Here is a 27,237-nt window from a genome sequence, read left to right on the forward strand (position 1 = left end):
AACATTTAGTCTCTTTCTCGTCCGTCTGTCTGTCTCTCTCTCAGGCTGATGGAGGTCGTGAGTGTCTCTCTGAGCTGCAGTATAATCGTCTGGTGGATTTCGTCACAGGAGCGTCTCAATATCTCTCACCGTCCACGGCGTCCCTCAATCAGCCGACGGTCGTCACTCCTGCTGAACCGCCATCGACTACAACTAAAACCTACCATTACCAGGCTGACCCGGCCTTTGCACACGTGTTTATCTGCAAGTTTACCATGGTGAAAAATAAAGCCCTTCGCATCGGCTTCCACTAACAGTCTTCGTGGCAGACGATTATTTGTTCAAAGACTTTAACCCACGAGAAATGCTCGACTTTATAAATATTAAGAGTTTTGTTGTATTTATATGAACAATGTTTGTTTGTCTGTGATGCTGAAAACCAATATAAGGCCTTTCATCTGTATTTTTATAAGCAATCCACAAAAGATGATGGTTTTTATTTTAATAGTCCCTCCTCTATTCTGAGCTAAAGAATCGCTTTAAAATAAATGTTGATTAATAAATTTTATAAATTATAACGATTTTTTGTATAATTTTTCACATGTTGTCCTGTTGTGCGCTTTAGCTCTGTCTGTATGTTTGGACGCAGACGGACGCCAGCGGTTGTTTCTGTGCTTCTGTTGACCTGTGACACACAAACACAATGATTTCTATAGAGCTGATAATGAGGAGTAAAGCTGATGAAGAGGAGGTGAGCGTCTTTATCATCTGACCTGTAGCTGATGTGTTTGTGAGTCTCAGACTGGATCCTGACCTTCTGTCTGTACAGAAAACATCATCATCGTGAGGAGATCAAATTTAATGATTTTAGGTAACCCTAACCCAAAACAAGACTGGATAACTGGATTTTTGGAAATCATATTTTTGTAAACATCCTCACAAATTTAGTGATTCACGTCAATTTAAAGGGCCCATATTTCATGGCTAAAAGCTCATTACTTTGTGTATTTGGTGTAATACAATATGTTCGGGTGGTTTATGGTTAAAAAATACATTATTTTCCACATACAGTACATTTTTGTAGCACCTCTAAGTCTTGCCCATCTGTAAGCTCATTGTTCTGAGAAAGCCTCCTTCCAATGTTTTGAAAGATGAGCTCCCAAAGTAATAGTGAAAGCCAGGAGATACTATGGTATTTACTACCTTATCAATACGAGCCTGAATCTGACCCAGAAAACACAGATGACTAAGCTGATCGATCAACTTTACCAGCGTGATATGAGTGAAACGTAATAGATTGGTAAGTTAAGGATACTAAAACAAAACCCAAAAAAACATTACTGCATTTGTGATCTTTGAAACAACGAGAAAAGCGCTCAAAACTTGCGTTTAAATCATCGGTAGGAAATTCATTAAATACGGAAACATCGGCTACTTACAGGAAACCTTTAGACCAGGGCTATTCAAATCTTACCCTGGAGGGCCGGAGCACTGCATAGTTTAGCTCCAACCCTGATCAAACACACCTGAGCAAGATAATCAAGGTCTTCATGATCACTAGAAAATCACAGGTGGGAATATTTGATTAGGGTTGGAGATAAACTATGCAGTGGGGTTGTGACAATTAACCGGGCAAATGCGCGTTTTCTCAATGAATGAATTTGAATGAATTACGGTGAAATGCCGCCACATTCAAAAGCCAGGGGCGTTTTCGTGCAGAAACTCCATTTGTGCCACAGAAGTAGTATCATTACAAACACTATTCCAGGAAATGTCTACAGGAATATTGATATCGCTGTTCTTCAGATTGTTTCAGGTATTTTCATGATAATAGAGAATATTTTGCATGATTGTGTTTGACGAGTGTTGCTTTTTTAAATACTCGTTATAAACGAGTCAAACTTGTAGTGATTTTAGATTGATAAGGACTTCCTACTGATCACAGAGCCGTAGTACACGCACAAGCTGTGCATGAAACACTGAATCGGAGCCTTACGATTCAGAATCAATTTTTAGACAGGTCTTTTCAATGGGAACGAGATGCATCGATGCACATCCCTACTATGCAGTGCTCAGAAAGATTTGAATAGCCCTGCTTTAGACGAAGCCTTTGTGTCCATCCAGACTTGTAAAGTTAGAGACTCTCTCTACTCTTTGCGTGTACATTAGGGCGGTTTATGCAAATTAATTTTTGCAACTTTACAGATCTTTTATGTGCACAGACATCATTTAACACTTCATCATTAAACAAAGGAAAACATGAAATCAAGTCATATGACTCCTTTGCAAACTTTATTTAACCAGGAGAAATCATATTGAGACTTATAGTCTCTTTTTCCTTTAAATTAAATGATAGATCAAAAATAGATCATGCTTTAAATCTGCATTTGAATTGTGTGCGTACCTGTCCCACACGATGACATCACTTCCTCCCTCCGAGTTGTCTCATGTTCCAGTGCTGCCATGTGCTTTGAGTAGCACCACGAGATCTGATGACAAAACAACGCAATTCACCATCAACAAATGTAAACCATGGCTTTTATACAGCTTAATCGCTGGAGTATCACACTATTAATGGTCTTGGGTTTGATTCCCAAAGAAACAAATCAAATGTAAAAGTCATATTTCAGGTGTGTAATAAAAAAAAATCACTACTTGATGATGTCACAACAGGGTTCATACAGGCACCACGTCATAAACCAGCACCAGATTTCAGATTTAATATGTTAACCTAAAGCAGGGTTCCCCAAATCTTACCCTGGAGAACCGAGAACTACAGAGTTTAGCTCCAACCCTGATCAAACACACCTGAGCAAGGTCTTCATGATCACTTGAAGATCACAGGTGGGTAAGTTTGATTAGGGTTGGACCTAAACTCTGTAGTGCTCGGCCCTCCAGGGGAAGATTTGGGAAACCCTGACCTCTAAAAGGTTTAAACCGATTCATTCCCCACAGAGATCCATAAGATTGTAGTCTACAGAAATCAAAAATCTTTGTAAGAATCTGTAGATAATATTTAAAGCTTTTTAGACCCATAAATTAAAAATCTTAGTTCATGTAACTTTTTGACGTACAATTTTAAGTTCATTAAACATGTACAGATTAAACTGATCGTTTGTTTTGTAAAGGGTCTGTTGGGAAGTGTTGTCTTAAAGAAATCATGACAACAGGTCCACCTCTGGAGAAAACTAACATGACACTTCTGGACTGTCAGATTTATTTATGTTTTTGGTGATATATGATGTGTGAATGTGACCTCTGACCTTATAGGTGACCTCTTTTATTCCTGAATCCTCCATCAGACCTTCATCATGCAGCTCATCATCCTGTTCATCACAAACACACACAGACGACCGGTGACAAACTGCATTCAGTATAAAAACATCTTCAGTGTTTAAACTAATGGTGAAGCTGTAGGTCTGCTGGGAGTTTTTTTTTACATGAACTCTAAATAATGAACTGGAATTTAACAAAATACTCAAACTAGAACTAAAAATATGACAACAAAAACCTTTACATGGTTAAAAGGCACAATATGTCATGTTCACTGCTAGAGGTCCCCAAACTAAAACAAGCTTGAGGATGCTTTGAAGGAGCGTGGAACGATGGGAGTGAAATTAGAAATCAGTCTGACAGGACTCATTTCATGACATCATACACAAACATGATTTATAAGTTTTCTTTTGGTTATGTTATAATGTAAGTTAACAGAGTGGTTTGATAAAAACATTAAGACAATAAAACCTCGGCACAAATCCACCTGCGGGTGACGACACGACAATGAATGAATGAATAACAATTTATTTGATATGGACATAGCAATTACATTGGACAAACCAGATGCATTGTTTAAGTGTTTTAGCACAAGTGCTAATTCGCAACACTTGTCCATAGGCGACTTTTAAAAGATAGAGCAATTAAAATACCAAAAAAGACGACAAAGAGAGCGAAAGGGAAGAAAAAACAAAAAAAACAAATCACAGGCAAAGAAATCAAAGAAATGCAAGCCTTTTCAATATAAAGAGCAAAATAAAATACAAAAGATAATATGAGCAAGTGATCAATCATTTAAAGACTATTCATGTGAGCACTGTTGTTTAGACTTTAGCCATCTGGGTATGATCTGTTTCTATAGCCACAGCTAAATCAATCCACATAAAAGATTATTATCACAGTAAATACTGCAAAATACTAAATTATAAATTACATCTGAATGCTTCTGCTGAATATCACAGAACACAAAGTGCATCTGGACGTTCATGACACAATACAAGCTGTAGCTCTCAGAAAACTCTCAGTGTCTGTCTCTATAAGCTGTAATGATGAGCTCTACAAAGATTATTACAAAGATTATTACAAGATTTTAACGTGTTAAAAGAGTTTAAGTAAAAGCAGAACCTAAAGAAAGTGGACATGAAGAGGGGCTGAACACTTTATGTAACACTGTATTAATTTGAACATTGTTGAATACATTTGGGATAATGTAAGAACACATGTGAACAAAATACACAAAACTGTGCTAGTAGTTTTTGGATATTTTTTAAATCTTACATATTGTGCCTTTAAGTCCAGCACAGTAGTGATACTGGCCTTCATGATATAGGAATCACAGATGTGATGATGTCACGTGATGTACCTCAGACAGCCTGTCGTCCTGCTCGCCCGTCTCTCTTCTGTCTCTCTCTCTCCACTGGTTCTCTTCCAGTACTCGGAGAACCTCCTTCTCACCCACAGCTGTGCGTAACGCCACGAAATCAGGCCAGTGTGTGAGCAGCTGGTTAAACACACACATCTGACACACACACACACACACACACACACACACACACACACACACAGGGTTTAAATGTTGTGTTGTATCAGTCATTTATCAGCTCTGTTGTGTGATTGGTCAGACCTGTGCCTCTCTGAACACATATGGCCCGAGGGTTCGCCGCTGATTGGTGATGCGCTCTGCCAGCTCAGGAGGGATGTGGATCTGCAGTGTGGGATGGGCAGAAGAACTGATGAAACAACTGATGATGATGGAGATCTTCCTCTGAACCGTGACATCATCACAGTGAGAATGACACAGATCCTGATTCATACACAGAAAATATATCTGAACAACTTTAACCCTTACACACACAAACAGAGTTCAACTGGTAGATCATTGTGTCAGTAGTGTGTTAAGGTCAGAAGTTTGATCACCAGTAAACACACAACTATCCACCTTATTTTTGATGTATTTTTGTTCTGCGTCATCTTTGCGCTCCTTTGTGTAAGACTTCGAGTGAGCCACTACAGCTAATGTAGTCGAATTGCAAGGGACACGAGTGGATTTTCAATGTTTATTATGAAATCCAAATATGTTTATTATGTTCAAATGACTTACAATGTGTTGAATGAGAAAGATGCTGCTGACTGTGGCCAGGGCTCGAGCCCCAAGTTCAACCCCCCTGCAACAGAAACTGCATAGAGGAAGAAAGAGAAAGTAAAGGAGGAGATGGGGAGGAGGAGGAGGAGGAATGCCGGAACAATTGCAGCTGGACCCGGAGGCCTGAAGGCTGCCTTATATACGCTCATAATGATGATTGACAGGCCTGAATGTTTAGGCTCCTCCCGAACCTACGTTTAGAACTACATCAGGAATGGGCAACTTCGTTCCTGGAGGGCCGGTGTCCTGCAGAGTTTAGCTCCAACCATAATTAAACACACCAGAAGCAGCCAATTAAGGTCTTACTAGGCATACTAGAAACTTTTAGGCAGGTGTGCTGAGGGAAGTTGGAGCTAAACTCTGCAGGACACCGGCCCTCCAGGACTGAAGTTGCCCATCCCTGAACTACATATATATGATATGATATATCAGGGCACTTCTTCATTTCATCCTCACACTGGTTCATACATGGCAGGTGTAGTAAATATTTACCATAATGGTTTAAATCATGTTTTATATGTGCTCCCACAACACTGTTTTCTACCGGCCAGCTATTGAAACGGACGTCACATCACTTACTTATGCATTCGCAAATAAGATGGATACTGTATGTCACTTTGGATAAAAGCATCTGACAGATGTTCCTCTTATCTCTAAATGTTCACCTTATATCTCTGAACCTCCAGCCAGAAGAGGAGATCATTTTCCAGCAGATCACCACAGACTGACAGAAACTTCTGGAACTGCAGACAGGTGAGAGGGTTTAACAGAGCCTTACGCAGAGAGACAGACACCTGAGACGAAGCCATCACACCTCCATTAACCTGCTGACAGCCACAAAGACGGAGAGACAGACACACAGACAGACAGACACAGGCAGACAGACAGACAGATGAACTCTTTCTCTCATTATATACAAAGTGTTTATAAGAATTCTTCTCTACTACCAACATACTGCTTTTAAATCACAGTTGACTACTCTATTATCAATTAACCTAGTAAACATTGTCATGCACATTAATAAATCATCTCAAACACATTATGACAGTGTTTGGATACTGATGACAAAATCTAATCTAATGAGAAACATTACTGCAGGTCATAAGTCACCTTATAAAACTGTCGCCTTCTCCTGTGATGGATGACAGGCTGCTGTTCACACATTACACCTGAAGACTGAACAGACACACACACACACACACACACACACCACAAAATTGTGATTGTCAGGTTTGTTGTGTTATTTATCCACCAATATTTAATGTAGAAGAGAAATTGGGAGAGAGAATAAGCGAGAGACATAAATGTGTCTGTGGTGATTATATCACATGACTTTAACTGTGAGGATGAGGATCTCACCTTGAGTTTGTGATGTGTGCTGAACTCGTGTGAGTTTGAGAGAAACAGCGGCAGCCAATGATCTTCTAAACGCTTCTGAACCACAAACTGCAGCTCAGTCAGAAGAGACACAGAGACACTGATACACACAAGACCAGCAGACATCTGCAGCAACTACACACAAATACACTGAATGAGTGAGTGTTGTGTGTGTGTGTGTGTGTGTGTGTGTGTGTGTGTGTGTGTGCGTGCGTGCGTGCGTGCGTGCGTGCGTGCGTGCGTGCGTGCGTGCGTGATTGTGTGTACCCTCATCTGTTGTTCTTCACTAGCAGGGCTGCTGGGTCCAAACAGAAAACTGTTATTGAAATATTTGGCTCTGATGTTTGAGTGTCTCTCCTCCAGAAGTCCTTCATCACTGGCAGGAGTTTTCTTTAGCTGCTCCACATCCAACCAGTACTGCAAATCCATACTACACACACACACACACAGGATGCAGGTAATTAAATATACCTCGATAATAAAGTATTTTATGTTCATCTACAATGTGGCAGCACCTGACCTGGCTGAATTCTTCTCGAGGAAAGAGAGGAAAAGCTGAAGTTCTGAATGATTCTGGATGAAAGAATGAAGGCGGAGCCCACGGAACTGAAGAGGAACCTTTGACCAAAGATCTGGAGCTCTGGTGACCTCTGCTGGTGCAGAAGAAGCTCTGAGCGCCTGTAAGACAAACCAGCACAACATCACCCAACTCAAACTATTTCTGCTTAATAAAGACATTAAACTAAAATCAAATGCTGTCTGTTCAACTGCACTGGGAACAGCACTACACAAATAAAACTGAACTCAAGTTTGTAGCTTAGAGAGTCGGGCTTGTAACCCAAAGGAAGATGCTCTGGTCAATGCAATAAATGATTGACCACTGTGTGTGTGTGTGTGTGCGCGTGTGTGTGTGTGTGTGTGTGTGTGTGCGTGCGTGCGTGTGTTCACTGGGTGAAGTAAAACTAGAGGTAAATTCTAGGTCTTCTCTAGATGTCAACGTCAAGACCCGTGTTGTGTTAGAATGCATCAAAATAACAGAGCACACTGTTTGGGTACTGAATCCCACAATGCAATGTGTTATGTAACTGCGTATGTGTGCTACCTGCTGCAGGTTTTTTGTCTGGGCATGCGTGTATAGATTTTGCAGCATCTGGTAGAGTTCAGTCTCCGCATAACGCACTTCATCCCTCAGTGCCACCTGCAGACCACAGAGACGATCTTTGCTCAATACTCTGACCTTGTACTGTTAACAGAATGTGATGATGATGATGGTGGTGGTGGTGGTACTGACCTGTTTCAGTGATTCTGTCAGCTGCGCTGAGAAGAGCGTCCACGGCTCCAGCAGGATGGTGAGTGCATGTTCTTCCGCCTGATCAAATAGATCCTCAAATGCTGGACTCAAATGGGCCAGAACACCTTTTCTGTTCTCCTCACTCAACCCAATGCTCATCTGAGCTCCACTGCAAAGGTACGAGCTGTACAAGAGCTGAGATGAAAGAAAAAGTGTTGTTTGAGAGTGTGCATGTGTGCGTGTGCCCATGTGCATGTGCGTGTGTTCACCTGAGCTGTGTGCTGTACTCTGTAAGGATCAAATGTAGTCATAGAGAAGAGCTGAATGTACTGCAACAGTTCTGAGCAGAAATGAACGGCGTTCTCCCACACCTAAACAAACACACACTGACTTTAGACAGACAGTGGAAATATATTTATACCACAGACATGGTGAAGGCTTTCTCCTCATTGGTTGAGAAATGTTCCACAGGTATGCATTATTTTTCTATAAATACACACCTGACCTGTTAAATGTCTTAAAATAACCACTGACCAGAATATTCATCTCTAACAGACAGCTAAACATCAAACAAATTCACTTTCAAGTTTATACCCGAATCCCTGAATTCTGACAGAAATGTGTGAAAGTGAAGCCTGATCTGGGTTCAGTGAGTAGAACATCCATCAATGAAGCCATTTCGCTGCTGTCCACCTAAACACAGAGTATAACACAGATCAAACACACACCCCAACACACACACACACACACACACACACACGAGAGGTTGTGCAGTTACCTTCTTTACAGTGCAGGTGGCCCGCTGCACTGCTGTGTCTGCGCAGACTGAAAATGGCACATGCGCAGCCGCAGACAGGTGTGAGGTGCTCATACACACAGGACTCAACATGAGCTGTGATACGGGCCAGTGATCAGACAGACAGCATGTAAAACGCTGACCCCTGAAACACACACATATTTCAGTAAATGTGCAGTACAAATATGATGTGTGTGTGTGTGTGTGTGTGTGTGTGTGTGTGTGTGTGTGTGTGTGTGTGTGTGTGTTTACCAGTAGAGAATCAAGGTTTCCAGCAGTCTGGACTGAACATGAATGAGTGTGTTGAACTGCCAGCTGATGCTGTGGTTTAATCTCAGTCTAGAGAGAAGCTCAACATTCAGGGCTGTCGAGCTGCTGCTGTACACATACTGACTCTTCATCCACACTAAATACCTGTACACAAACACAGAACAGACACATTACTAAACACAGGTTTCTCTGAACATACTTAAGAGGTCACAGAAATCACGTTTGCATTTATAAGAACTTCTAGCGTATCTCAGCTTAATATGCAGAAACGTCAAACAGTAAACTATGTTTGCAACTGTGAGTGTCATTGGGTGAGCTTCACACACACACAGAGAGTTTTATTTGGAGAGCATTACTCAAGCACCTGCTCTTTGTCTGCGTGTTGAGTGTCTTCAGTCTTTCAACATCCATCCACAGACCCAGAATCTTCTCTCCCTGCCCACCGACCAGAGACCTTTTAAAATCCAAAAATCTCTCACTGGCACCATGGACACCAGACGACATCAAGGCGCTCTCTCTGGTGTCCGGGGCTCGGGTATGAGAATGAGGTGTTTGTCTCTGTGTGAGGTTCAGCTGAGTTGGGTTGTGTTTGTCAGTCTTAACTCGACCTGTGCACAAAACAGAGTTAGGGTTTAGTGTCTGTTTCTTTACATCCCTCCTGTCATTATAATGTCAATGATTTCTTTGCAGTGCATCTGTCTACCCTGAGCTGTGCACTGATGAAGCGTCTCATGCCGATGAATCTCTGAAGAGCTGCAGAACTGCTCACACACAGAGAACAGATTTCATTTTACAGTATTTACTCTGGTAAACGCATTCATTTAGGGTTTTATGTACCTCCTCACACAGCTGTATGTGATGTTCTGGTCTCTCTGGACCACTGAGCTGAGACAGACATTTAGCCAGCCTGTGTAAAAAGCCCACAGAGCAAAAGACAGAAGAAAATCATCTGGCTTTACAAGTGTTTACAGTTGCATTATAAAATAAAACAAGTGCAACATATATTATATACAAATACTTGATGCTTTTTTCTAAACAATGTACATAATGTTATGCAATGTTTACTTATTTGTGATGTTTTACTTTGTAAATTGTTTATCTTGTTTATAACATGCACCTTCTCTCAAGTCCTGTATTTATTGTTTTTAATGCTAACGCAATCTTATTTCTCATACAGGACATTTAACACACATATATCTATTGATCTATAAAGATTACAATAAACATCCACATACTGTCTGATCTCACCTGTACTCAAAGTAAGTGTCACTCTGTAGAAAGAGCGAGAGTCTGTCTCTTTTCAGCCACTGGATGGTCTGATCTCGGTCTAAACACTACAAAAGAAAACACATTTCATTTCATCTGTCTGAACACATGACAGCATCAAACACCTCAGGACGGCATCCATCCAGTGCATCTAAACACATACAGTGACCGTGTAACGGTTGTCTTGAACCGGTTCTGGTGGGAGCCAGTTTGGATCGGAGAGCGTTTTTGACTGGAGTTCATGTAGAGAAGATCTGATTCGACAGGACAGATCTTCAGCTGTCTGATTAAGCAGCTCAAAGCCTGCAGAGATCTGATCATATCTGACAGCTACACCAAACACCTGAAACACAAACACACACAAACACACAGAGGTGTGCTTTATGAGTGTGAGCGACTCAACGTCATCATTACACAGTACAGTAAGGACGCTGTAGTTGTGATTATTCTTTATTCTTATTTTCATGATGTTCATTAACATCCAGCTGCATTAAAGTGTGTAAAGGGTTGTATAAATACAAGTTTAGGGGAATTTCAACTTGAGTGTTATTGAAACTCAGTGGTGGCCGGTGACTTCTTTGAGGGTGCACGATGCGAAGCTCGTCACAACATTTATTAAGCGGTCATGTGTGTGGCTCGTCATGTCAAAATGTGTGTTTGATGCGTTATGTAAACTTATGTGCATCATGTGTCATGTCAAAATACATGCTTGCTTTATACAGGTGCCCCTTTTTTTTTTAAATATTTGAAAAGTTTTAGTATGCGGTTTCTACTTTCAATGCACTAAATCTTAATAATTTTTATACTGGTTTATATATGTAGCAAGAATATATCGTAGTATATTTGACTTGTGGAGCATGTTTACCACCGCTTTTTTTCTTCTTTTGTTTTTTTTTATTGTTTTTATAACTGAATCAGAGAGAAAGAAGTATTTTGATTCAACCTCACGTTGATTTAATGTTTTGCTCAATATATTGAAACAATGCCATGTTGTCCCTCATTTTTCCTCAAGCTTCATCTTGACTTATGAGGTCTTATTTCGAACAAACAGCCTGTGTTTAATCACTACAATTATCAGAGAGAGATATTGGATCTAACTAGATTAAACACTACTATAAATAAGAAGACATTTAACGCTTCATATGGCCGATCTGGTGACTGAAATCTTGCCTTCCAGTTAAAAGAGCCAATCATTAATCCATAAAGACTGATGACTCTCTAGGAATGAGCAATATGAGGTTAAGAAACCAGTTATGGTACAGTTGATGTCAGATGTAATTGTTGGTCACCAATTATTATATTTGGTTTTAGGGATATCTGTCTGACCCCATTCAAGTAGATAGGACTTTAGCCTTTGAATTAACGCTCATACTTACATAGCCTGTCTATGAAAAAATATCTGAATCAATTTTTATTAAACAATGTAACTAACAGTGGAAACTTTATTGCTTTTACTCGAGTGTTTTTTGCTACTAACACAGCAGTTTATCTGCATGTTAACTAAAGTAAAATGATTGATTCTCACTGGCAGCAACAGAAAGTCGTTAAAGAAGTCGACGAAGGTCTGATCAGATGTCAGATGTTCCTCCTGTTCAAAAACAGATGATTTTTCACTTCAGTAAAGTTACACATCATCATCATCATCACACACATACAGAAACATTGCGACATCGGTCTGTACTTACGAAGTTGTCGCTCGTTATCTCCGGTAAATCTGAAAACAAACGCAAAACTGCGTCACACACACGGGAATAATAACAACACCGAACCGATATAATCTAAATAAAGATCGAAACTCACCGGGAATCGCTCGATACATCGCGAAGAGTTCAGCTGCTCGGATTCAGAGCCGCGGGAGTCACGCGCGTCAGATCGCGTTGTCATGGTGATGAAACGCAAAATTCGGCTTCAGATTTTCAAGTTTGTAGAACACAACAAACTCAATACAAGAAATGAATGTAAATGAAAAAACAAAAACAGTTATAAAAACCTCTATCACAACAATTAAGGACTTCAATTGTTTCTTTTAAAACAGATATATTTATATGATGAATAAAGCAGTTTAATTTCTCTGAAGTGACCACTTTCAACAGTTGACGGTGTTCTCTCAGAATAAAGAGAAACAAAACCAACAAGAGTATAAAGATAAAAAAGGTTTTATTTAAAACAATGTATAAAAACATCCATGTAAAGAGCAAAAATGATTTCTGTACACAAGTGCAAAACTCTGAGGTAATTCATCATTAAAAAAAAACACAGACAGACAGATAGACAGACAGTCAGAGTCTCTTAACATTACGTTTGCTCTGAGCGCTGCCGGGCAGAAGATCCCTACGACTCCTGCGTCTGCCGGACAGATGAGTGCAGTCTCTGGATCCATGAAACTCACACAAACACAACGTACAGAACCGAAACCTGCAGTCGGCCCAGCTGCACAGACCCTCGGCTCGCAATGAGTGACAGCGAGCTGCATGTTGACAGCGTGGACACGGCTTTAAATATTCATCACTGAAAAGAGTTTTGGCCACCTGATGTAGAGATAGAGGCATTATTAGCTCACAGTTCATATACAAACTCAAAGTTGGATAAAAGGTTAAATTATGTTGTTACATCTGCATTCTTGTTTTTATTTACATATAATAACAATTACTTTTATTTGTGCAATAGTTTCTCAAGAGAACTTCTCTCACACACACCTGAAGGAACTCGATGCGTTTGGTGCTGACCTGACGCTCTGTGTTTTGGGTCGGGGTCTGGGGTGTGTGTGGGGTTCTGGCCTGAGCCTGAACGCTGCTCAGAGCCGATCTACAGCTCAGCGTTAGCCTGGTGTCAGCATCCGAAACATGCGCCAGTCTACCAGCCTACGGCCAGAAACAGACAGACAGACAAACAGACAGAGAGACAGACAGACAGACACACAGTCAAATACCAGCAGACTCATGCATACCCAACGAGAAAATGCATCAGCCCACGAATGTCCACAACGCCATACATCACATATTTCTGTAGCATGCAAACGATGTCTGTGAATTTTCAAATCACATTTCCCAAAATGTGCTGTACACAGTTGACACTGAAAACTACTGTAGCTCATAATGCAGCAATCGATTACTAGTGTAAAGAATGAACTGGACACAACTACAGAGTTAAGATAAAATGGCAACATTATTTTCAAGATCATATCTATAGACGTTTCATCGGACGCATGCGCCTTGTTGCAGTAATGCAACTGGACTGAACTTAACTTCCGCTCTCTGTTTGTTTAATGGTCTGACTAGTGGCTTAACTGAACTCTGGAACAAATATCTCGTCAAAAAATCAGTTTCCTAAAGTTGAGGGGAGACGTCGATCATGGATCAGTGCTATGTGAAGGGAGGTTTGACAGTTGATCTGTAGTTAAGATTGTATGGATTACATAGTAAACATTTTACACAGCAACATTAGCTCAGTGTAGTTTTTTTATACACTGTAGCTACAATTTGAACTAAGATTATCTACTTGTATATTTTGCTTGTAATCAAAAATAAACTATTGTAAAGGGACTCTTTGTTATTGATTCTTTGTAGAAGTTTAACGGAATTTACATTTGTTTATGTTGTTACTGCTGAAACCATCTATACAAGACATTATATTATGGATCTGTTAAATGATTGGCTGAGAAATGTTCCATAGGTGTTAATTATAAAACAAACCCCTGACCTGTCAAATGTCTTAAAAAAAGTATTGAGAAATGTCCCCTTTAAGATGTCAAATAAATATTTGGTGTCCCCAGAGTACATGTGTGAAGTTTTAGCTCAAAATACCCTTATTATAAGATGTTAAAATTGCCACATTGTAGGTGCAAGCAAAAATGTGCTGTTTTTGTGTGCGTCCTTAAATGCAAATGAGCTGATGAAATGCAAACACTGATCACAACGATAATGGTTTGTTGCAATTAAAACTCAATTGTGCTTTTCTCTGCACTAAATGGCAGTGCTGTGTTGGATAGTGCAGATTAAGATGTGGTATTATTATGATAAAATCCCCTTCTGACATCACAAGGGGGGCCAATATCAATGAGCTCTTTTTTCACATGCTTACAGAGAAAGGTTTACCAAAACTAAGTTACTGGGTTGATCTTTTTCACGTTTTCTAGGTTGATAGAAGCACTGACCTTGGATGTGCATTATTTTCAAATAATTCAACGGCCCATCATCAATTATTCTTTACGTATTCCCTCCCATTAGTATCTCACCTCTATTGCAACTTTTAACTCTTTGATGTGACATTTCCTTCTATAGGAGGCTTTTCTGTCTTCAGAGATGACGTCATTCCAGTCTTCAGAAACTTGACCAAATCTGTAAGCAAAAAACAATTTTATATTCATCTTCTCCGTAATAATAACCAATCAAACAAGGAACAAGCTGAACTTGGGTTCAATCACCTGAAGATGTCAGCTGCTGACAGAAGACTCAGAATAACTGCTAGTATGTGTCTCAGGTTTCGCATCTTCAGTTCCACAACGATGTCTACCTTGTCCAGGCCCATTTTCCGGCCAATGAGCCCCGAGAGAGGCAAGCCGCCTCCGCTGGGTCCGTCTTCATCTGACACACGGAGCAGCTCCTCTAAACTGGTTTGCTGCTGTAGCCCACGTGTGCTGCGACAACTAATGGCGTGCACGACCTGCAGCGCCGGAGTCAAAGACAGGTCGTGCATCTTCTGTGTGGCGGCACCCAGCGGGGTTCTGTCTAAAAACACACTGTCCTTACTCACGTGGGCGTCCGACTCACGCCGCTGGTCTCCGGGTACGTCCTCTGACTGCGAACCTCCCTCTCGTAGAGTGGACAGCCTTCGCTGTCTCTCCAGTCGTGAGCGTCTCCTCTCTTTGCTGCCTGAGGACAACGGCAGCACCAGCTCCTGGAAAGACCCGTCGTGATCAATAGAGTCGTCATACGATTTATCCAGACCCAGAGAACTGAATCCGCTGTCCTCTGAGGTCAGGGAGGGCGTCTCCAGGACGCTCAGCTTCTGCTTTTCTGACCTCAGAGGGGACTGAAAGGGGTCACCTGCAACCTGCATTAAGTCATTCACTGGCGGAGAAGCAGCGAGACCAGCTATGATGCTTTCATTGAGATCTGGCTCATTTATGGAATTCTGAACCAGCATTGGGTTCATGTGACTTCCACACTTGCCATTGTCAAGGGTTGAAGTAATCGCTTCAGAAAACAGAAGACGGCGCTTTCGACAGGAGAAATCCAGATCGTCGGGTTTTAAAGTGCTGTAGGTCAAAGGTCCGGTCGGGCTGATGTCTAGAGAGTCAAAGCTCTCGTCTCTACAGTTCACGAGATCTCTGGAGGTTTCTCCAGGCGTTGCAGCGACGCCGCAGTCACTCCCATCAGCAGAGCCCGACCGGGACATGAGCAGGCGTCGGCGGAGTGACGCGTCCTTTTTTTTGATCTTGGGAGTCTCACACCAGCCCGTTTGGACAGGTGGTTCCCTCTGTGAATCTTTCATGTCCTTCGACCGTCTCTGGTCTTTTCTGTGGGAAGAGCACACCTCACGGTTTTCTTTGGTGCTGCTGAAACGGCCCGGCTGGGCGTCTTTTCTGGGCGTGTAGTGCCGGCCCGTACCGTAACCACAGCTCTGATATTTTACACCCTGAAAAGGATCAGACATCACCTGTGTGCTCTCCATTATCTCCAGCAGGTCTTTATCAAACACTTAATGGGCCCAAAACCGCTGTCAACCTATAAACAGAGTAAATCACAGTTAATCTCTGGTTGATCATTTCACAGCTAAAGGTGTTTAAATCTGCTCATGGGTTACCAGTTAGTAGTGTTGCTGGAAATTCATTCAGCTACATATAAAACTATAATATGAGATTGAAAACAAATTCTGTCAGGTATTAGAAATAAAGTCTTGTTCATCACTGTTATGTTCTCACTAATAAAGCGACAGGTGACGGTTACTGTTGCTATGGTGACACGCTGAGAGCTTTCCCTCCTTTAGATTTAAATTTAGCGCGGATTTAAACGCTAGTGCACGACACAGTGTCTGAGCGCGCACACGCCGGGTCACAAGCAGTACAGTAATAAGAGTTTATATGAAACACATTGTCCATTAATACGTCTAGAAAAGCACGCGCGTCGCCTAAATGCTGACAGAGTTAAAAAATGAGATTTTAAGACTAGAAACATCAATCAATACAAAAACAAACACACACACTGACTGACATCAGCTGCGTCTCAACACTCAATACCTACATAAAACACACCGGAAGTGATGTACCTCGACTCTGACACGTTTAACGAGAAACAAAGGTTTAATAGTTCGTGAATGAATGCTGTACTCACTCGCGTGTTATCAGAGTTTCATGCTGCTACCGCTGCTCAGGGTGAGAGAGAGAGAGAGAGAGAGAAACGCTCATCAGCAGCTCAATGAGGCTCCACCTTTCAAATTTCGAGCCCATGTTCCTGATTGGATGCGGATTTAAAGAGACACCCAATTATTAATAGTGCCCAAACATTTTTTCAGCAGTTAAACATGTTTCAGAATGCAATATTGTTTTCAGTTTGTACGTAAGCAAAATAAATCTTAAATAATTTACTAAAGAAAAGTTTATATAAAAATGCCTGCTGATGTGCTCTTTTTCTGCGACCACCAAACATCACAGCACTAACAAAGAAAATGTCAGCATCACAATACAAACTACAAAACTTATTTGTGACCCTGGACCACAAAACCAGTCATAAGGGTCAGTTTAATGAAATTGGTTGATCTGAAAAGCTGAATGAATACGCTTTCCAATGATGTATCGTTTGTTAGGATGGGAAAAAATTAATTTGCCAGAGACAGAACTATTTTTAAAAAAATTGATTCTGAGGGTGCACAATTTTTATTTTTATTTTTTTAGAAAATTGCCTTTGCAGTTGTCCAAATGAAGTCCTTCGGGACACATATGTCCTAATAATGTTTTGTAATATTTTTTTTTAATTTATTTTTTAGCCATTGGTACAAATACACCCGTGCTACTTATTACTCGTTTGTGGTATATATATAGGTGTATATTTTATTGCAGAACTTACAAGAACTGACAGGTGGATCATGACATAAAAGTATCGCGAGAGCGATTCGAGGAAATAACACGGAGAAGTCTGCTTTCGAATGGTCTCGCGGTACTTTGATGTCATCGTGCCTCACCACATAAAGTCGAACGCACCTGTTCCTTTTGTGGTTCTGAGAATGAAACTGTTCCCCATCTATTTTTTGAATGTGATTTAACCAGTCAATTTTGGATTGATTTAAGTGTCTATCTTTTCAACCCTGTAAATATGACCCATAGCTTCACTATCAGATATTATCTTCTATTATGAATATCCCAAGATGTTTTTCCTTGAAAACACTGTTAACTTTTTTATTTTATATGGTAAATTCTTCATTCACAAACAAAAATGGCTTAAATCCCCTTTGTATTTTCCACTTTTTCTTACTGAAATAATATCCATTGTTACATCTCTTAAACTTATAAAAAACAAAAAATGTACACTTTTTTGAAATGTTATGATGATTTATTCAAAGATTTAATTTAAATTATGCACTTTTCTTACTTCGATGTTGAGTTTATAACTGTAATACAGTTTAACCTTATGCAAACCAATTACTGATTTGTTTGTTTGTTTGTTTTTTTTTTTTTCTTTTTTCTTGTATTATTATTCAATTTTCTGCAAGTTAAACTCTGTCTGTAACTTGTTTTCTATTTCCCTGAATTTATGTATATTCTTTATATTTTTCAAAAAAAAAAAAAAAACGCACTTGTACACCTCTTTGTCTTGTGCTTTTGCTAAATTCCCCCTGAGACAATCACTTATTTTGTAAATGTTCTTTTAAGACAATTATTTTGGAAATAATTACTTACAAGAAAAAACTTTTGTTAATTTTGATGCTATGCTAAGATGTTGTTCATATAATGGTGGTAATAATATAAGGTTTGTATTTAATTATATTATTGCCCCTTAAAGTAAATTGGAATAAAAAATTTAATCTTTGAACATTTTAAAATGCATGTTAAACTATACTTGTAAATAATATCAAAGTGTAAAAACTTAAAAGCGGGGAAACCCATACGGCAAAAAAATATTTTAAAATACATTTCAAAATATATTACAAAATATACAAAACATTGCCGAAAATATATTTTGGAATATGTTTATAAAAATGTATTTTCACTGCTATATTTTTTTGGCCATTTTTAATATGAATTTGTAAAAAAAAATAAAGCATTAAACAATATATTCACCTATATATTTTAATTTAAGGAAATATATTCACGTTGCATTGAAAAAAAACTTTGTTTATGCTACGAACCTGTAAACATAACCGTTTTTAAAGGTTAAAATTAAATGTATTTTCAACTTCAAAAATATACTTTATACAATTAACTTATACTAATATATTTTTGCAAAGAATACATTTTTGCCATATAGGATGTAAAATTAGAAATGTATTAATGGTCAGGGTCAGTAATGACCAATGTTACTGACCAATTTTAATCGCAATTAAAGATTTACGATGAAAGTTAAAAAAGTTGTTGTTGTTAAACTTATTATAACTTCTGGGCCGATAAGCACCGCCCACTGTTGAACGTGTTGCCATAGAAACGGGACGCGTGAACGGGAACGGCGCTTACTGCGCAGACCAGAGTCGTATAATAATAGAGTTACGACACTCACATAGACGTCCGTTGTAAGAATGGAATGCGGAAGTAACAGCGTTTCATGTAGTGACCGGTAGTGACGCATAGTTCCAAACGCAGCACTGAAGCCCATTCATTTCAATGGCACCTGCTGGTAAATTGATGAAATTACCGTTTCTCTTTACATTTTCGGACATTTCATTAATATAGTCAACAGTGATATTTTATGAACTCTGCTGTAGGTAATGATTATCGTTAATAATAACTAGTAAAAATTTTATATTTTAATGAGTTGTGTATAATGTGTGAATAATATAGATTTAATGGTTTAATATTTTATTACTGGTGGCCATCTACTTTATACTTATCTTTTTTATATATTATGAGTAACACTAGGGGGCAACAGCGACAAGCTAAATGCCTTATAAGAAAGTCACACTGCTCCACAATGCTGCTAAGTAATACGAGTGATGTATCCTCGAAAATCATGTATAATTATATTAACATTTAATGTGTACTATAAATACAATTAAATATGAATTTAGTGTGTTTCTGTTATGCTTCACTGTTACAAATAACCGCGTTGGCGATCTTTTTTGTGATTTTAATATAGTAAAAGTGTAGGAATTATGTTTTTAGCAGATTGATAGCCATTTATATAGCCATATTTTGGTACAAAAATAAAAGATAAACTGTGTTGCTGTAGTTGGTATAGATAACCACAGTTATATTTGGGTCACAATTAACTGTTTATCTTTATTAACTGATTTACTGTATTTCCATCACTCCCTAGTAAAAAAAAACGTTATAAACACAGTAAGTATAGTGATCAATTCCCATTACAAGCTAATATTTACCTAAAATAGCTGAAAACCTATGCAAACAGATTGACAGCCCTGCTTGGTTTGGAACTGTAGAACGTTACCTGAATCACGTGACCGCGCGGCGGCGAGATCAAAGCGTTTCGTAACTCTGTTATTATACGACTCTGGCGCAGACGCTTCACTCCTGTGATCTAACAGCAGAAATATTTTCATAACTGGAAAAATCTTTTGGTCCTGTCGGATACTTATTGTGATTTGGTAAGTAAAAACTTAATGAACTGAAAGATTTAAGTACATTTACATTTAGCAGACGCTTTTATCCATAGTGAGTTAAAACAGCACGGGATCTGTCAAAGGAGTGAAATAACCTGAGAAGTGCCGTACATGTAAATTTGCCATCAGAAAACTTTGATGTTTGTGTTAATGCGGTATGCGATGTTTGTGTTACTGTGTGATGTTTGTGTTGTTAGGTGTCATGAGTGTTCAGACTGTGTCGTCTCTGTTGTCTCCGGGTTTGAGCTGCAGCTCAGTTCCTGTGGAGCATCTAGACTACAACTTCATCCAGAACTGCTCAGATCTGAAATATCTGGAGCAAATCCTGAAAGTTCTGCGGTGAGATGAGACCTGTCTGTCTGTGTGTGTCTGTCTGTGTGTGTGTGTGTGTGTGTGTCTGTCTGTGTGTGTGTGTCTGTCTGTCTGTGTGTGTGTCTGTCTGTCTGTCTGTCTGTGTGTGTGTCTGTCTGTATGTGTGTTTGTCTGTCTGTCTGTGTGTCTGTGTGTGTGTGTGTGTGTCTGTCTGTCTGTGTGTGTGTCTGTCTGTCTCTCTGTCTGTGTGTGTGTCTGTCTGTGTGTCTGTCTGTCTGTCTGTCTCTCTGTCTGTGTGTGTGTCTGTCTGTCTGTCTGTGTGTGTGTGTGTCTGTCTGTATGTGTGTTTGTCTGTCTGTCTGTGTGTCTGTGTGTGTGTGTGTCTGTCTGTCTGTGTGTGTGTCTGTCTGTCTCTCTGTCTGTGTGTGTGTCTGTCTGTGTGTCTGTCTGTCTGTCTGTCTCTCTGTCTGTGTGTGTGTGTGTCTGTCTGTCTGTCTGTGTGTGTGTGTGTCTGTCTGTCTGTGTGTGTGTCTGTCTGTCTCTCTGTCTGTGTGTGTGTCTGTCTGTGTGTGTCTGTCTGTCTGTCTGTCTCTCTGTCTGTGTGTGTGTCTGTCTTCATATGTCACTCACCTGTGCTGGTGTTCCTCAGGTCAGGACAGGAGGGTTTTTATCCTCATCTGATTGAGTTCTGTGAGAAGCACATAGAGAAACTCGACCCAACGTGTCGTTTCCTCAGGAAGGAGAACCCACCCGCCACAGCTGCCTGTTTCTCCACAGAGGAATGGAGTGTGATGGAGAAAGAGCTGCAGGTACAGCGATCAACTCTTCGAGATGTTTGAAGGAAATGTTGTTCAATGCTTTAGTGTACATACACTGAATGCACTTCATAATTACAGCATGAGAAGCAAAAAAATTAAAGCATGTTCTCAGAGAATGAAGAATTTCTGTGTGTTTTGTTGATTTCATTCAGTGTGATTCTGATTTCTTTGGAGGTTTTATGTTTGTTTATTCTCATGTCACAGCAGTGGGAGGAGAACATCAGAATAAATGAGTCAAGACTGAATCGCAGCCCAATATTCGCTGTTGTCGACGATATGCCGGCAGTTCGCTGTTCAAACACAGTTCAGGTATCACAGAGTCCCTTCAGAAAATATTCACCTGATCCCTCAGATTCACAAGATTAACAGATGAAACATTTTAACAGGAAACCATCAGGACTGAGGTTAGGAATCAGAAGAGCGTTCCTCGTCCGTACAGAGACTGGGACAGGTCAGTCTCTACTGTCATCAATGGTCTGTGTGTGTGTATGTGTGTGTGTGTTTGTCCTATTTGTGTGGCTCACTGATGTTTCCTTGCGTCAGATTTGATGTGGAGACAGAATGCGCTAAAATAGATGAGAGTGAGGTCAAAGATTCCCCTGAGGTCATCACCCGTCCAGCCCTCACGACCATCAAACACACAATAAACCACACAGGTGAAATGTTTTTCAGCAAAGTGCCTACACATCATGTTTTGATCAGCAGTATTTTTGTTTCATTACTTTACATTATTAAAAGTCATTTTTCTTGAAAGCAAGGATACTAATAAGCACACAAGAAAGATACACAATGTTGTGAAAATACAGCCAAACATCAGAGAATCACTTAAATTACTTGAATAATAAACTTAAAAAACAGTCCAATATAAAAAGTCAAATCCAATATTCATGTCATGAACATTTACATTTGACATAAAGATGTGGAACAGAATATTTTACTGATTAAAACTGAAGGATGAGTTTTGATGATTTTCATCATCTCTTTAATGCGTGTTGGTTTTTCAGCCCTGACGGATCAGGAGAAAGCCGCTCTCGCCTGCCGTGAGAAAAACAAAGGCAACGAATCTTTCAGAAGTGGAGATTATGAAGAGGCTGTGGTTTATTACACGAGGTATAAAGAGAAACATCTGTGAGGACGTTCAGGAGCGGCTGGGCTTTAGTAACATACACTACATATTGTGTTTGTTTCTAGGAGTTTGTCTCTCGTACCTTCAGCGGCTGCTTACAATAATCGTGCACAGGCTCACATCAAACTTCAGCGCTGGCACGCGGCTCTCGTCGACTGTCAGACGGTTTTACAGCTGGAACCAGAGAATGTCAAAGGTGAGAAACGCTCGCTGGTCCATAGATCTATAGGTCTATAAATATATTTGTAGATGAAATGATTGAAAGTGTACCCAGTATTTGTGTTTGTGTATATATTAAGGTGTTATTGAGTTGTGTGTGTCTATGTTTGTTTGTGTGTGTTTAGCGCTGTTGCGTCGTGCCACCGCGCACAAACATCTGGGCCACTCGCAGGAATCCCACGATGACCTGCGAGCCGTTCTGCTGGTGGAGCCACACAACGTTACGGCACAGGTTAGAAATTCACTTTCATTCACATAGAGACAAACTGAAGACGTGAACTCTTGTGGTAACGTCTGTATTGACCCACAGAAACTCCTGATGGAGAACTCCAAGACAATCACAGAAAACCAACAGAAATCCAAAGCAGGGAAGAAGCTCCTCATTCAGGAGGTGGAGGAGGAAGATGAGGAGGATGAAGGTGGAGACACAGCGTCAGGAGTGATGTGGGATTGTGAAGTTACGAGAAATACACACAAGAGTCCAAAAAGCAAAGCCGCTCAAAACCACAGCAGGCAATCTGAGGACACCATTCAGACAGACAGACAGGTGAACGCCCCCACGGAAGCTCCGCCCCCTGAACTCACCTGCATTAAAGAACCTGAGGGAAATGTGCTGTTTAAAACGAAAGACACACAGTGTGAAAACACAACAGCAGGTACACACACACACACTACAGTACAGTGTATTAAATGTCTAAAGGCCAGTTCACAATGGTCAGACAACTACCAACTCCAACAGACACCAACAGATCGCAACAGACAACCACATTCTAAAGTCTCATTGACTTTGATCCAATAACTGCCAACAGGGGTTTCACACTGGTCAGACCAAGCGTGCCGCACAAGCCCTGAAAAGTGAAGCCAAAACGTCTCGATCGCCCCCCAGTGACTGGTCCCAGTATAGGTCATAAACCCCGCCTCCCCATGTTATTCAATGGGACTTGGGACCAACTAAAAAAATTAATTACACTTCAATTATCTTTTTTCCGAAGCTGGTTTCTGTCATTTACTGTAGTTTTTATCACGCTGATGTAAATTCAAATGTTTGTTTTTAAAATAGGTTTGTGTTTAGTTAGTTATTTAATGATATAAAAACGGTGGTGTCACGTCATGATTGACAGCTGTGATATCGTGTGATATGCGCATTCTACGAGAGCGAGGGCGGGGTTTTGACTTCGCGGCTTCCCTTCCTGCTCACTACTGCGCATGACTGGTCCCGAAATCGCTAGTGCGCAGACTCAAGACCCAAGATGTCAGCGCCATATCGGGACACTTGCGGCTTCACTTTTCACCAATGGAAGAGAGTGAACAGGCGTCGTCCATCTTTTTTTACAGTCTATGGGTCAGACAGACTCCAACAGACGCGTCTGACCAGTGTGAAGTGGCCTTAAGAGTCTAAAGGCTGTTTTCACAGCTTAAGCCAGGACTAGACCTTAGATAAATCAAGATGTTTAAGTATCTTTTATAAAAATGCCTTAGAAAAAGATATCACTGGTGTGTATCTTGAGACAAATCAATGCACTGGCTTATTTTAGGATCTGTACGTGAAAGTTATTTTCACTTGAGACACCTTAAACATGTGTTTTACTCAAGGACTAACCTTAAACCTTGTCTGTGAAACCAGGGGAAAATGTCTGAGACTGCATTCAAAATCTGCACTTAAAATTTACACTGCAAAAAAAAAAAAAACATTCTTAAAGAGAATTTTTGTATTGTTTTCAGTACAAATATCTAAAAATTCCTAAATCAAGATGCATTTTTTGATAAGCAAAATGCAACAACAAAAAAAATCTGCCAATGGGGTAAGAAAAATAAACTTTATTCCAGTTTACATGTAATTTAAAAAACTCAATTTAAGTTTATTTTTCTTAACATATTTGCAGACATTTTTACTTTTTACAATTTACCTATTGATTTTTGTAATTTATTTAAATAAACAAGACTTAAAATCTTAAGCCACTTTGCTTATCAGGTAAATGTATCTCAATTTAAGAATTCTTAGATATTTATACTGGAAAACAAGACAAAAATACTCAGTAAGACATTTATTTTTTGCAGTGAAAAGACCGACCAATCTCAACATAAGACCAACGGTGACGTTACAGTCCAGATGTACGTCCAACATTAAATTAATTACAATGTTGTTACAATGCTGAAAACAAAGTTGTGCCTGCTGATTATTACAATGCATTCTTTGGGACCTTTAATAAAAAAGTCAAGATTTTTTATTTTACCCCATTGGCAGATTTCTTCGCTTGTTTAAAGAATAAATTCACTTAAATTTGATGGTGAAATTTGATTTAATGTTGACTTTATACCTGATTCAATGAGATTTCAGAACAGTGATGTGAAGTTTGTGTTTCAGAGTTTGAGCTCCTGAAGACGGAGGGCAGAGATTTAATCCTGAATGGCTGCTATGAGGCGGCAGCAGATAAATACACTCAATGTCTTCAACTCCAACCACAACAATCTGTGATTTACACCAACAGGTACAACCAAAACATCACAAAACATAGATATGACCGTACAAAACACACAAATAAACACAATATGCTGATAAGCTGTTGTGTGTCTGTGTGTTTCAGAGCGCTCTGTTACATCAAACTGCAGCGCTTCGCTGAAGCAAAGCAAGACTGTGAATCTGCCCTACAGCTTGAACCCACCAATAAGAAAGCTTTCTATAGACGTGCAGTGGCCAATAAGGGCCTGAGGGTGAGAATGTCTCCTTCATTCAGATGTTCGGCTGGAGTGATATATCAAATATTCACTTATGCGTGTGTGTGTGTGTGTGTGTGTGTTTAGGATTACCTGGCATGTAGCGCAGACCTGCAACAAGTGTTGTGTTTGGATGCGAGTGCTGTGGAAGCTGAAAAGCTGTTGGCAGAGGTCACACTTCTGATAAAGAAGAGGAAAAATTCATCATCTGAACCTCGCAGGAGAGTTCCCATCACTGAGGTCAGCCCACACACACACACACACACACACACACACACACACACACACACACACACACACACACAGTCTGATTGAAGCACAGGTCTGAGATCAGCTCTGTATGCAGGTTGAGGATGCTGACGATGAAGATCAGGACGGTGCTGATAACAGGTCATGGATCAGCCTGCAGCCCTCGAATGCATTCGAGTTTGGTCAGGCTCTGAACGCTGCACGAGCTAACAGCGATCTGTTAACCTGCGCCGAGCTCCTGCGTAACGTCGCATCAGAGCTTCTCCCGCAGTACATCAGCACGCAGCTGGACGGACGCACCATCAGCTTCATCATCCAAACACTGAACGTACACCTGCTGCGCTCGCACCCTCACCTGGTTTATCAACACCTGAAACACCTGCACACGGCTCACAGATTCTCGGTGAGAATAAAACTTCCTTACGTCTTTCATTGGCGCTCTTCTAACGTGTTTATGTCTACTTTGTCATCAACTGTGAAGTATTATTCACACTGATACGACAAACACTGACTTGATCATTGCTCTGAATTTGATCTCTAACAACAGTCCTTCACAAAAATGCAATTATCTCAGCTTTATGTTCAAAATTTTGTATTTTTAAAGAAACCTACCCATATTTGAGAGGTGATAAAAAGAGAACAAATGAAAAGTTTTTTGTTTGAAAGCAGAGGGTCTGCTAAAAGTGTCTGCCAAATGCATAAAATGTTAATCTAATGTGGTTCAGATCTAGCAGTAAGTCAAGCAGTGTTTCCTGATATTAAAGGTGTAACTTGTAGAAGAATCTCTTGACAGAAATGCAATCTAATCTACATAACTTTATTATCAGTGGTGTATAAAGACCTTACATAATGAACTGCATTGTTTTTATTATCTTAGAATGAGATGTTTTTTCTCCATACACTGAGTCATGTTTCTACAGTAGCCCTAAACCAGGTTTCCTCACATCCTAAACCTGGAGAGTTTAGCATCAACCCTGATCAAACACATCTACCTGTGATCTTCTAGTGATCATGAAGACATTGATTATCTTGCTCAGGTGTGTTTGATCAGTGTTGATGCTAAACTCTCCAGGGTTAGGATATGAGGAACCCTGAGGCCCTAAACAGACAAACTGATCTACAGAGCGCGTTTCATCTTTACATTGTCTCAGACGACAACATGTTTGTCCTGCGGCAGCCACTGGAGCTTCTTATTGCATTTTGAAAGTGAGGATAGTTGCAAGCTCAATTTCACTGCTAGATGCCACTAAAAACACATTACACCTTTATAAGGGGGAAATCCACAGAAACTTTTTTTGGAGATGGCTCATTACTATCTGTCTGTGTGTGTAGATGGTGTTAATGCTCCTGGACTCACAGGATCACAGACAACTGATGGAGATCTTTGAGAAGCTGAGCGTTGTGCAGACTGAAGCCTTTTCCAAAAATGATGTCAAAGATTTGGCCAACAAATACATCTGATGCTCCTTTCTTCTAGACACTTTTCTCTCATGGATGTCTAGCTTCTGTATAAATACCACCAGTTATTACATTAAAGTTCTTCCACACATGTTCTGCGTCTGGTCTCAGTGATTAATCACATCTTGAGTAATGTTTGTCATCATTGATGTTTTTCAGAGCACCATTAATATTCTG

General features: G+C 40.0%; 4 protein-coding genes and 1 long non-coding RNA gene across 8 annotated transcripts in view; 2 read left to right on the plus strand and 3 right to left on the minus strand.

Annotated features, from left to right (window-relative positions):
• Window positions 1–560, plus strand: part of LOC135752156 (intermembrane lipid transfer protein VPS13B-like) — an 84,324-nt gene extending 83,764 nt beyond the window's left edge. For both annotated transcript variants that reach the window (XM_065270545.2, XM_065270544.2), the window contains exon 61: window positions 45–560. In XM_065270545.2, coding sequence (XP_065126617.1) covers window positions 45–293 — 249 coding nt within the window. In that variant the 3' untranslated portion in view covers window positions 294–560. The remainder of the gene's footprint in view (window positions 1–44) is intronic.
• On the minus strand, window positions 530–12,307 carry LOC135752157 (regulator of G-protein signaling 22). Of its 2 annotated transcripts, none has more exons than XM_065270549.2 (25): window positions 12,196–12,307; window positions 12,081–12,109; window positions 11,921–11,983; window positions 10,559–10,738; window positions 10,378–10,463; window positions 9,967–10,036; window positions 9,833–9,890; window positions 9,494–9,737; window positions 9,112–9,273; window positions 8,842–9,004; window positions 8,658–8,756; window positions 8,333–8,434; window positions 8,064–8,258; window positions 7,875–7,970; window positions 7,293–7,450; window positions 7,040–7,202; window positions 6,755–6,907; window positions 6,506–6,571; window positions 6,061–6,219; window positions 4,877–5,056; window positions 4,616–4,771; window positions 3,243–3,305; window positions 2,384–2,468; window positions 753–800; window positions 530–664 (listed from the first exon to the last, which is right to left on the minus strand). In XM_065270549.2, exons 1-25 carry the CDS (start codon window positions 12,212–12,214, stop codon window positions 552–554), a joined length of 2,910 nt encoding a protein of 969 aa, XP_065126621.1. In that variant the 5' UTR covers window positions 12,215–12,307; the 3' UTR covers window positions 530–551. The 2 variants fall into 2 exon arrangements, with proteins under 2 accessions (XP_065126621.1, XP_065126620.1); XM_065270548.2 differs by having other exon boundaries at window positions 6,061–6,222.
• A 248-nt stretch (window positions 12,308–12,555) lies between these two features.
• fbxo43 (F-box protein 43) lies at window positions 12,556–16,807 on the minus strand. Of its 2 annotated transcripts, none has more exons than XM_065270566.1 (5): window positions 16,728–16,807; window positions 14,819–16,121; window positions 14,630–14,732; window positions 13,122–13,256; window positions 12,556–12,923 (listed from the first exon to the last, which is right to left on the minus strand). In XM_065270566.1, the coding sequence occupies exons 2-5, from the start codon at window positions 16,066–16,068 to the stop codon at window positions 12,675–12,677; spliced, it is 1,737 nt and encodes a 578-aa protein (XP_065126638.1). In that variant the 5' UTR covers window positions 16,069–16,121; window positions 16,728–16,807; the 3' UTR covers window positions 12,556–12,674. The 2 variants fall into 2 exon arrangements, with proteins under 2 accessions (XP_065126638.1, XP_065126637.1); XM_065270565.1 differs by having other exon boundaries at window positions 13,092–13,256.
• A 3,556-nt stretch (window positions 16,808–20,363) lies between these two features.
• spag1b (sperm associated antigen 1b) lies at window positions 20,364–27,186 on the plus strand. The gene is made up of 14 exons (XM_065270587.1): window positions 20,364–20,502; window positions 21,125–21,284; window positions 21,498–21,602; window positions 21,680–21,744; window positions 21,837–21,949; window positions 22,298–22,403; window positions 22,485–22,615; window positions 22,764–22,870; window positions 22,949–23,294; window positions 25,004–25,127; window positions 25,224–25,350; window positions 25,441–25,593; window positions 25,700–26,005; window positions 26,935–27,186. The coding sequence occupies exons 1-14, from the start codon at window positions 20,366–20,368 to the stop codon at window positions 27,061–27,063; spliced, it is 2,109 nt and encodes a 702-aa protein (XP_065126659.1). The 5' UTR covers window positions 20,364–20,365; the 3' UTR covers window positions 27,064–27,186.
• LOC135752186 (uncharacterized) lies at window positions 21,983–25,520 on the minus strand. The gene is made up of 3 exons (XR_010533123.1): window positions 25,447–25,520; window positions 22,502–22,593; window positions 21,983–22,328 (listed from the first exon to the last, which is right to left on the minus strand). It is a non-coding gene; the product is annotated as an uncharacterized lncRNA (long non-coding RNA).
• Window positions 27,187–27,237: the final 51 nt, after the last annotated feature.

Source organism: Paramisgurnus dabryanus, chromosome 13 (assembly GCF_030506205.2).
Source record: "Paramisgurnus dabryanus chromosome 13, PD_genome_1.1, whole genome shotgun sequence".
In the NCBI taxonomy this organism is placed as follows: domain Eukaryota; kingdom Metazoa; phylum Chordata; class Actinopteri; order Cypriniformes; family Cobitidae; genus Paramisgurnus; species Paramisgurnus dabryanus.

Excerpts from the sequence above, each read along its gene's own strand:
- LOC135752157 (XM_065270548.2), bottom strand. Across the intron at positions 10,739-11,920 it reads ACGACTTTCTGTTGCTGCCA|GTGTTTGGTGTAGCTGTCAG; the intron begins GTGAGAATCAAT and ends TTTGTGTTTCAG. Across the intron at positions 8,435-8,657 it reads GTCAGAATTCAGGGATTCGG|GTGTGGGAGAACGCCGTTCA; the intron begins GTATAAACTTGA and ends GTGTTTGTTTAG.
- fbxo43 (XM_065270565.1), bottom strand. The coding sequence starts at position 16,068 with ATGGAGAGCACACAGGTGATGTCTGATCCTTTTCAGGGTGTAAAATAT. Across the intron at positions 14,733-14,818 it reads TCAGCAGCTGACATCTTCAG|ATTTGGTCAAGTTTCTGAAG; the intron begins GTGATTGAACCC and ends TTTTGCTTACAG. Across the intron at positions 13,257-14,629 it reads AGTTAAAAGTTGCAATAGAG|GCTGGTAGACTGGCGCATGT; the intron begins GTGAGATACTAA and ends TTCTGGCCGTAG.
- spag1b (XM_065270587.1), top strand. The coding sequence starts at position 20,366 with ATGAGTGTTCAGACTGTGTCGTCTCTGTTGTCTCCGGGTTTGAGCTGC. Across the intron at positions 21,285-21,497 it reads TGATGGAGAAAGAGCTGCAG|CAGTGGGAGGAGAACATCAG; the intron begins GTACAGCGATCA and ends CTCATGTCACAG. Across the intron at positions 21,745-21,836 it reads CCGTACAGAGACTGGGACAG|ATTTGATGTGGAGACAGAAT; the intron begins GTCAGTCTCTAC and ends TCCTTGCGTCAG.